Source organism: Pleurodeles waltl, chromosome 1_2, assembly GCF_031143425.1.
Source record: "Pleurodeles waltl isolate 20211129_DDA chromosome 1_2, aPleWal1.hap1.20221129, whole genome shotgun sequence".
In the NCBI taxonomy this organism is placed as follows: Eukaryota; Metazoa; Chordata; class Amphibia; order Caudata; family Salamandridae; genus Pleurodeles; species Pleurodeles waltl.
In genome coordinates this window covers 943524645-943535963 of record NC_090437.1, presented here as the reverse complement: position 1 = coordinate 943535963, position 11319 = coordinate 943524645, and the positions used below count along the sequence as shown (strand labels likewise).

General features: G+C 44.1%; 1 protein-coding gene across 1 annotated transcript in view; it reads left to right on the top strand.

Annotated features, from left to right (window-relative positions):
* Window positions 1-839: 839 nt before the first annotated feature.
* The window catches only part of TUSC3 (tumor suppressor candidate 3), a 1241068-nt gene continuing 1230588 nt past the window's right edge, over window positions 840-11319 (top strand). The window contains exon 1 of the mRNA XM_069200706.1: window positions 840-995. Within this exon, the coding sequence (XP_069056807.1) occupies window positions 909-995 (87 nt within the window). The 5' untranslated portion in view covers window positions 840-908. The remainder of the gene's footprint in view (window positions 996-11319) is intronic.

The window sequence follows — 11319 nt, the reverse complement described above, 5'->3', positions numbered from 1 at the left end:
CCAGTGACCAGTGGTGAGTACCTGTTTTATTTTTTTATATAATTTCTTTTCATACACTTTCTGATGGGGGGGATACCGGTTTTAAGAGATTTTTCTATTTTATTTTTTATGTTTTTACAGGCAGGAACACTAAAATACCGTTCATGTGGTATAAAACTGGTCAGGTAGCAACACTACATGGTCATCATGTTTGATTCTATTTGTCATAAGTGTTGTTCACACACACCTGGAAATGTCCCACATAAGCAAACTGAAACTTGACAGCTATCCGTTACGTGGCTAGATCCCGACAGGTAAGCTTTTGCCAAGATTGTGTCCATCACTCGTTTAGCGCACTGCCACTTAGAAACGGTGGCGCCGCATTAAGATCGAACCTATTGACAACGGACATGAATTCAGATACTCCGAGAACTGGTTTGTTAAAATTGCAAACACGCTGCGGCCATCTTTGTATTGAACTAGACAACACAATAGCTTACTTAGTGAAAATAGTTGTTTGCTACAATTTTCAATCGCGGTTTTGGATTATGTTTATCTTTTACATTCGATTAGACATAACATTATTTATATGCGTGCCAATTTTCACTTTTATTCGAGTTGAAATCGATAATTTTAAACCTATTCACACCTCACCTATAAACGAAATTTCGTAGACGCTAGAAATATATTAACGTCTGTCTCCGCTCTGTTCTCTTTCCATCCGCAGTATGGATAGCGAAGATGGCTGTGAAGAGCCATGCCTTCCAGTTTCGTAGGCTCAGCTCAGCGGTTGTGGGCTTGACTACAGTTCCCTGAACACAGTCGGCTCAGTTCTTTGCGTCTGATTGGTGGTTCGATCGACCAATAGGGGAAGAGAGTCGCGGGACTGGTCCACAGGTGATGCCGGGAGGAAATTGTATTGAGAAAACATGGCGCTGAATCTAAGAACATCATTATTTCACCTGGTATCTATCCTGCTTCTTTGCCACTGCGGAGGCGGGCAGAAGAAAAAAGAGGTAGACTAGAAATATCCGTCCGACTTTTTTTTTGTACTTACATTTGTGCAGTGTATAATGTATGCCACGTTTCCAAGTCGAACAGTCAGCTTTGAGGGTATATTTATATTGAAGGGGTGCTTTTAATTTAGGCCGTATACTACACAAAGCAACGTTTATTTGCTGCCATGTCACACCTTTAAATCTTGTGTGGTTAAACACGTTATCTCGTTTGATCATATACAGTCATTCGTTCATCACAATAATGCTTGGGTTCACGGAGTTTGACTATGGTTTTTTAACATTCTGTTTAGCAAAATATATGGGCTGTTTGTTTCGCCGTAAGACTGTCAATCGAAAACTTGTGGTTCATGGCGTGTGTCCTGCTTGTGGATTGCACTGTGTTCTTCGCATACGCGAAGTAGTCTGCAAATACAGTTTTGCATATCTCATTATTGTGTGTCACTTTATATCTCTCACTGCATCTCAAGTCATGGTGTTTCTTTCTAAAGCTGTACTCTGTACGCATTTCGAACTATATTTTAATTTCTTCTTAAAATATTGGAATATGCAGAGCAAATACTAATGCAATGTGTAAAGGAATGTAAACTATGAATGAAAATAACGGCTCACACTGTTTAACATATGTAATGTAACTTGGAATATATCCACATTCCAGCACGGTGTGTTGCTTGAGGTATTTCACCAGTGTTGAGCCACTTCATCAGGAAGCAACGGGGATTATTTAGAGTTTGGTGGACATCGTGCTCTGTCACAAATATTAGTAAGTACATTGTAGGCCACACTTGTGGTTCCCGACTCTGTTTAGAGTGAGAGAACATTTTGACTGAACTAACGACTGGCACTGGACCATTGGTCAAAGTACCTTAGCATAGGATGGCCGTTCCAACTTTTTCCTGTTTAGGACTGCTGGTGATAGCCTGGCAGTCTCAAACATATTGTACAACTAAATTGTTTTGAATACACTGTATTCATATACCAGACTTGAAAATGTTGGTTTTAATTATGATTGTGTATACAGTTCCTGGATATTGCCACATTCCTGCCACATAAGGCTAGCCAGAATCTTTTATTTCATGTACCTTCATTATTGTGGAATAAGATTTCATGATTCGTGAGAGTAAACTAAGTTTTTTTCTGTTATTAAGTAGATGATGGCTTGCTTTTCCTTTTTAGTCCTAGGCCAGGTTTCCCATAAATCTCAAAATCTTCCATATTGGATGTGAGTAGTTGAGCTTGTATTGTCTTTTTTTTTTTCTTTGTATTGTACAGATTGTGGTGTTTTTCCATTCAGTCAGTACTCCATTTTAGAGTTCAAAGTATTTATAGAAATAAAGACGTGCATTGTCTTTAGTGATCTATAAACCCTGGGCCTGATTCACAAAGGTATTTTAGGCTACAGACACAGTTGTACATCTGAAAACACCACTACATAGGCGTGCCAGGGACTCACAAATTGATTTTTGTCTGGTGTAAATTAATGGATTTACTGTTGTGGTGTTCTCTACCACGTCTGCAGAGAAATCTGTAATAGTAAATTCTGGGCATGTGGCAGGAAATGGGTGTGTCAAGGCACAGTTTGCTTTATAAATTTTAGAACACCTCCATACATCTGAAACCGTGGGCATTCACAAGCTCCAGTGTGACACCTGTTCAACATGAGAATAGCTGAAGGTTGCAGTAACTCCTTTTCCACAGTGGGAATAGATTCAGATTCTCACAGGTTTGCTAGTAACATTGGCAAAGTGCTTTTGCCATAGGGTGGGGAGAACGTTTTCCCAGCGTAGAAAAAGCCAAAACATGCCTTTGCAAAACGGATTCCATTCCCACTGTGCTTAAATCTAAGCTTTGTAGATTTCCTCGAAAGGTGAATAGGAGCTGTTAGACGTGACAGCTTTTTGGCGTGTCTCCCCTGTCTTTTTGCCTTCTGACCTCCTGTTTTTATGGCATATAGGACTCTGTTTTTGCTGATTTATTGTCTCTGTGCACTTTACCACTGCTAATCAGTGGTAAAGAGCAAGTCCTACCTATATAAATTGTACTATTGATTGGTTAATCCATAATTGGCATATCTCATTTACTGGTAGGTCCCTAGTTAAGTCCACTAGAGGTGCCCAGGGCCTGTAAATCAAATGCTACTAGTGGCCCTGTAGCTGTGATTGTGCCACCCATATAAGTAGCCCTGTAAACGTGTCTCAGACCTGCCACTGCATTGTCTGTGAGTGCAGTCTTGCACTGCTGATTCAACCAGGCCAGTGTACCCACTTGCCAGGCACCAACCTTCCCTTTTACTACATTTAAGGCACCCCTAAGGTAGGTCCCCATGGGCAGGATTCAGTGTATGTTAAAGGTTGGACATGTACTGGTGTGTTTTACATGTCCTAACAGTGAAATAGTGCCAAATTCGGTTTTTACTGCTGTAAGACCTATCTCTCTTGTAGGTTAACATGGGGGCTACCTTTAGTTATTCTTAAAATGTATTTTCTCTTTGAGAGTGGACAGAAATATGGAATTTGGGGTCTCTTAACTCTCAATTTAAACATACATCTTTTGGTAAGGTTGTTTTTTGAATTGTTTGAAAATGCCACTTTTAGAAAGTGGGCATTTTCTTGCTTAAACCATTCTGTGCCCCTGCCTGCTTGTGTATTCCACGTCTGAGTCAGTTTGACAGTTAGGCTGTCAGACTCTCCTCTAGACAGTGACACAGAGGGGCCTGGGGTGTAGCCTGCACATCCTGATAAGCCATCTGGGCTAGAGTGGAGGGAGGAGTGGTCACTTACACCTAAACTAAAAGGCGCTGTGTCTGCCCTCACACAATGCAGTCTCTGACCCCCTGGAGTATGTCTGGGGCCAGGCCTGGGCAAGGTAGGATCTTGTGAACAACAGAGACTTTCCTTTTGAAGGAATGCTTACTTCAAAGACAGCAAGGGGTGTAAGTAGTGGACCCAAAACCCCATACTTTTAGAATCTTTCTGGAATCAAGTGGAACATCTTCCAAGGAGAAGAGCTGGAGGAGGAGTACTGCCCCTTTGCAGTGTTGCTTTGCTGGGTTGGCCTGCAGTTGCTGTTTCTGCCTTAAAAGAGAACAAATAAAGTGAACTTTGCTGTGTATCCTGCTTGAGAAAGTTCTCCAAGGGCTTGGAGTAGAGCTTGCCTCCTGTTGGAAGTCTCAGGGATATCAAAGACTTCAGTTTCATCTGCCTACAGCACTGGGAACTGTGGGCCAGATGTAGGAAACAAAAAATTTGCGAGTCGCAAATCGAAATGCAGGTAAAATAACAGTGCTGAAATAGCGACTCGCACCTGGAGTCGCAACGCAGTGAGCGAGTCCGCCGATTGCGAGGTCGCTTTTTGCGACCGTGCAAAAAACGAACTCGCAATTTGCGAGTGGGTGTCACAAATTGCGAGTTGCATGTAAATTGCTTACAGGTGCTGCAGAACACTCCAGAAACCACTCCAGAACACTCTGGAAACACTTCCTGGCACATGATGATGACATCACAGCCAGGAAGTTTACAAATACACCTGGGAGGAGGGAGGACCACACCCTTTTTTAACTGCTGAACTGCACACTGGAGAAAAAGCAGCTGCAATGGAAGGAACTCCAAGGAAGAGAAAACTGAAGTTCTCAGAGAAGGAGCTGTAGGTGCTGACAGATGAATGCTGTCAGCACTATGACAAATTATTTGGGAAGGCAGCCCTCAATGTGCCAGAAGCCACCAACAGACAGCTGTGGCAGGACATGCAGGAAAAAATCAACTCCCTGGGGGTGAGCCACAGGAGTGTTGATGAAATAAAAAAAAGGTGGTATGACCTCCGCTCCCGGACCAAGGAGAGGGTGGCTGAAAGGCTCCGGGAGATGAGAGGCACAGGAGGGGGACCATCGTCAGTACCACCACCCACACCCCTGGAAGAAAGGGTGGAGGAAACCCTGGAGCAGGAGGCAGTATCAGGATTTGGGGACCTGGACACCTCAGAGCCCACCACATCAACCGGTGAGTACCATGTGACATGCCTGTACCCCTATCAATGCCATACCCCCACCCACCATGCACACAGGGGCATGCTCAACCAAGATAGCTCCATTTCAGGGTAGCAAACACCAGAATGATGCATTATGGGAAATGTAGTCAAGTAGACAGTACATAGGCAAATGTTTATTAGGAAGTGTGCAACAGATAGTAGACACTGACAGTCTGTTCCCCATGTCCCACAGGTCTCCCACAAGACACCACCACAACTCACAGCAGCCAGCCCCATGAGGACAGCTCAGGACCCGCCAGCACTCCCACCTGCACAGCCAACATCATCCCTGCAATATCCACACCTGCTGCAACTGTATCCCAAGAGGCTGCGCCGGCAACAGGCAGGAGTGAGACAGTGGAACACACAGGGCAGCCACCGCTGCGCAGGCGACGCAGGTCCAGGAGATCAGGGCTGCAGTCTGCGTCCGGCCATCAACCTCCCAGCAACAGTGAGGCACAGCTGCTGCGTGGTCAGCGCATACAAAATAACATATTAGGGAGGATTAGTGGTGTGCTGTACCGCTTTGTCCGCAATAACGAGGCCAGCATGCAGCAACTTAACTCCAGAATCGACATGATAGGCACAAACACTGGGGACCTTGCCCTGGCCATGAGGGATCTGGCGGCAGGACTACTGGCCCAGGCCGAGGGTGGGCGGCGCAGGGACCGTCAGCTCCTGCAAAGACTAGATAGGATGGCCACATCCATCGGCAGGCTGGCTATGAACACCACAGGCCTGTCGAGGAGGACAGTTGGCCTCCAGGTCGAAATGGGCCATTTTGCAGGGGATGTGGCTAGGGGCCTGGGACGTCTCACACACGTCATAGACTTAATGGAGGCACGGCATCTGTCCAGGGGCACAGGGGAAACACCCCAGGACAGCGAGGAGGGCTCTACAGTGAGCAGTGTCTCTGCCACTGACACTAGGGTGCTCCGGAGTACCAGGCAGAGCACAGCAGAAGCACCAGGGACCAGCCTGGCTGGCAGGAGCCGCAGAAGGACATAGACATTACCCTGGCCCTGTTGATGTGGCACATGACATCAATGTGCCCCATGCATGGTTGGCATTTACATGCCCATGAACAGTCATTACTTGTATATAGTTCTATTTCTGCACTAATTAAATAGTTTTTTTGTTCCACTTAACAAATGGTGTTTTTGGTCAATAGGTGAGTATGGTTGGAGTTGACAGGTACCTTCCAAAGTATTGTGTTGCAATGTGTTCCCGTCTCTGTCTGCCTTGATTAGCTATACTCCGATCCCCATGATGGCGATGTGGTTGCTCTTGCTCTTCATCATCAGGATCTGAGTCTGCAGGGGTGAGAGGTAGCCCACGTCGGGTGGCTATGTTGTGGAGGATGGCGCATGTGACCACAATTTTGAATGCTGTAATGGGGGTATACTGGAGGGCACCTCCACTGCGGTGGAGGCATCTGAATCTTGCTTTCAGGAGTCCAAAGGTGCGCTCTATCAGATTCTTGGTCCTCTTATGTGCCTTGTTGTATCGCCTCTCACATTCATTGCTGGGTGTTAAAAACGGAGTCATAATCCATGGCCTTAGAGCATATGCACTGTCACCTGTTGGGCACAAAAAGTACACTGTTAGAAAGTCCTGGTTGGTGTGCACAGTGACCTGTGTGTATGTCTGCAAGGTGTATGTAGCTCTACCTAGGAGGTATCCGTCTCCAAACTCCCCACGTTCCAGGCGTTGATGTATCCCACTATGCCTAAAAATGTAGGAGTCATGGGTACTGCCTGGAAACTTAGCTACAATGTCAGTGATGACATAATGGGCGTCACAAACAACCTGAATATTGAGTGAGTGGGTACACTTTCTGTTGCGGAAAAGATGTTCCAGGTTTGCAGGGGGGCATATTTGAATATGTGTCCCATCTACACATCCAATGACATGGGGAAAGTTGGCAATGCGGTAAAAGTCCAGCTTGGTGCTGTTTATTTCTGCCTCATTCCTTGGTAGGTATATGAAGTGAGACGTGTGTGAGTAAGGCATCTAGGAAGGCCCTGAGGAACCTTGACACTGCACTTTGAGATACCCCACCTGCCACAGCAATGACACCCTGATAGCTCCCTGAGGGCAAGAGGTGAAGTGAGCATAGCACTTGCACATGCGTAGGGATGGCGCAGCCACGCAGAGTCTGGTGTTCTAGCTGTGGTTTAAGTAAATCAATTAATTCTAGTATGGCAGCGCTGCTAAGGCGATATTTGTCATAGATCTCATCCTCAGTTTGCTGAAAAAGAGTCTGCCTTGTTCTATAAATCTTCTCCTCCTCACTGCTATCAGGTATATCTCCGCCATCTTGAGTAACCCAGATGGCTTCTGGGTCTCCTTTTATACTTTGGTACTGGTTACCACCTGCTCTGAGTTAGTGGTAAATTGCAAGTGCAAACTGGGCTTTTTGCGACTAGTCGCAATTTGCGAGTTGCAATTGCATATGGTTTGCGACTGGCAAATTGCGACTTGCTATTTGCGGGTTGCAAATTTTGCGAGTCGCAAACGGCTCACATCGCTTTTTGCAAGTCGGAAATGGGGTTTTTGCATCCCATTTCCGATTTTGCACAGTCGCAAATAGCGATTTGGGCCATTTGCGACTCGCAAAACTTTGCTACATCTGGCCCAGTGTGTTGTGTGCTGTTCAAGAAGAAAAACCACCACGACGCTGCCAGTGATGCAATTGGCCTGTACCATGACCTGCAGATGCCGCACTCAGTTGCACTGCACCACTTATCACTCCACCCCTGGTCTCACTGCTGCCGCCATCTGGTGCCGCTGCTTACACTGTGACCTGTGGGCCCAACACTCCGGCATCGCCTTGCTCACACCACAGCCTGGGCATCCCCAACGACGATGCTCCTGCTGACACCGGCATCACTTCCTGCAACGTGGCCTGTGGACACCACTTGTGAGGTACATGAAGCACCGTCCCGTCCAACACTGCAACCCCAGTCAACCAATGCCACCACCGTTGACTACCGTATTGTCAACAGACATCCCTGTCTGTACCGTGACCCATGAACGCCGCACGGAGCACATACTGCAGTGCCAACTTGGGCCTACCAACGACATCGCTTCAGCAACTACGATGCTGCTGCCTGCACCGTGACCTGGTGACACCGGACGTCACACCTCCCCGCTTCATACTGCAGCCCCGGTCTTACTGATGACATCACCAAGCCGCTGCCTGCACGGTGACCTATGGGCACTGCACGTCGAATCATCCCGCTTCTCACTGCAGCCCCGACACCATCCACACCAGCTCTCCTGTCTTCATCAGCCCGTAGTTCAATCTGCAACGCATGTGACTTCAAGGGCTCGATGACCCATGCACCGACTCCTGAACAGACACTGCAATGGCGCTGTCCGGAACTCATCCCGAAGATCACAATGCCCTGCAATTCCAAGGTACTGTTTGCGGGTCTTCCAGATACTGTAGCTGGCCTGTGATACCGCTGCCACCCTGAACTGTTGTATTTTTTTTTTTTTTTTTATCACAACACTGTGATAGCTCCACCTTGGGCTATCCACTTCAAGGAACTGTATTTCTAAGTTCTTGCAAAATTAATATCTTATTGCATGTTGGATTTTTCTAGTTTTGGTCTTGTTTTATAGAGATAAATATTTGCTATTTTTCTATCACTGGCGTGGTGTCCTTTTGTATTGTTTTCACTGTATTACTGCGTGTTGTGTGCAAATGCTTTAGACATTGCTTCTGAGATTAGCCTGACTGCTCGTGCCAAGCTATCAAGGGTGTGAGCAGGGGTTATTAGAGCGGGTATCTCACTTATCCTAACTAGAGTGAGGGTTCCTACTTTGACAGGGTGCAAACCGACTGCCAACCAGAGACCCCATTTCTAGCAGGAGCCCACAGGATAAACGCTTAATTTTCTTAGTAAGTAAAAGTATGTTCATACATCAATGTAAATCGGCCCAATTTTGTGATTTGGGTCCACTCTATCTCATTTGTCAACATGCTATAACACTCTGAATTGTTCGTATGGCACTATACAGATCCCTTTCATAGGGGCATTAGAGTCCTTGATACACAAAAGAAAATGAACACACTGTTATGTTGAACATTGTTGTGAACGTTACAAAACTTACCTGGCAGTCCACATTTTGTAATACCCACTTCCTAACTGATGCATGGGATTTAGTACTGCTGATCTCTCTACATTTGTGGTGGAGAAATAAGCCATATTAAATCCACTTACTCTTGCCAGGAATACCTCTGTGAATTATTGGCAGGTGTAAAAGGAGGTATTTCCAACCATAAATATAGCTCTGTGAATTGGGCCCTAGGTCCAAGTTATTCAGCCCAAACATACCCGTTTGCTCACACTCTGTTACCCTCCCGGTCCTCAATGGTTTTCTTGATTTTTACAAAAGATGAGCATAAAATAAGTTATGAGACAAGCAAACAAATATTCCACTGCACCCGAATTGTCATTTATGAATAAGAGGCAAGAATATATAAATTATGAACTATGAGGAAGGATCCAGATATGATTTGGAAATGGGGTTCTCTTTTTCATTAAGTTATCAGTAGCTTTCTTTTAAGGAATGAACAGGCACATTGTTATATCAGACCGGAATATTGTGAGGCGAATAAAACAAGATTTGCATTTTAAAACATATTTTTCGTGGAAATCATACTTTTTCTCTACATAGTATAGTAAAACACATGAGTTTCTAATTTCAGACTACATTTCCAGGAATGAGACTTCTTGAACTGTGGAGCAACTGATGCTGCTGATCTTAGTATTGTGCCAAACAATACATGTAAAATCCAAAACCAGACTCATGCCTGTGATGGACTTATGTTTTTTAATTTTCAGATTATGATTTCGAAAAGCAGAACATGCTGTTATGCTGTTTATCTAGAACGCCTACAGAGAAAGTTTGGGTAAATACTTACGGTATCAATTTAGGTTTGACACTTGTCAATAAACCTCCAATATGATGGTGGGAGTGGCTCCACTCCTTTTAAACAATCCCTATTGCAAGTGTGGCGAACATTTGTTCCCCAAAAGTGCTCCCCTATGTATTGTGAGAGCCACTTCAGGGGGGAGAATTGATTGTGGTTCCCCATGCACTGCCTGCAGTAGAAACTGATGTCATGTATGTCAAGAAGGTTTACATTGGGAGTGCATTTACTTTGGAACTTTAAAGGTAAATGCATTTTTTAAGTATGTTTATACATGGATAGTGAAATGTTTATCTTTATGTTTTCATTTAAAATGTTTTCTGTGTAGCTTAGTTATGCTTGAATTACTTATGATTTTAATATATGTATATTTAACTTTTAATGAAATGTATCACTTTTAAATCACATTCATTTTACTAATACTATATACTTACATGCTTGTGTGTGTATATATATATATATATATGTGTGTGTGTGTGTGTGTATGTATGTATGTATGTATGTATATATATATATATATATATATGTGTGTATATTCACTGAAAAAAACAAAGGCTAAATGAAGGTTATAGTTAGGTTAAAATGTAATTTAAAATGTAACACCCGCAGGTAGCTGACATTCCACCATGCATGACTTTTAGCCAGGCCCTGTATTCAACTTCCTGCAACTCACCCTGTACTGTGAACAGCCTTCTGAAGGGTGGAAGCTGTGCATAGTAGTTTTTGCTGAGGGACTGACCTCTCTTCAAATATCTCTATACAGGGTAAAGGCTGTGTGTGGTAGCGTTTTGCTTTGTTTTGTTTTATGTAATTATAATTTGTGTGTTTCAATAGGATGAAAACTCCCGCAGGCCCCTTTTTAATCAAAAATACTTTTTAATGGTCACTTTAATGTGTATTATTGTGGGTTTAGCTCCCCCACCCCCTTTTGTTTTCTAAATTATTTGCCAGCTTCTGTTTTGCGGTAAACCTCCAACTCACTTTAAATAAATATTTATATGAATGACTTTTTCTGCAGGTGTGTGTGTGTGTGTGTGTGTGTGTGTAAAGGTTACAGGGACATTATAGTTAGGAAATAGAATTAAAGAAAACTTTGGGACATTATAGTTAGGTTTAGATTTTACTAGCACATCATCAATGAAATGCAACAGTTGTAGATATACTTATCTAAAGACACTATAACTTGTGCTCTAACGTAACTATAACTTGTGCCTCCACCATGCACAGTTTTCTCATCAATAATACTTTTGCAGATGTTGCATTGTAAATGCCATAGAATGTCATTAGTAAGTAATAGTGCATGGTGAGGGCACAAGTAGGCATCCAAACTCCATGTCTTACACATACCCTTTGGCT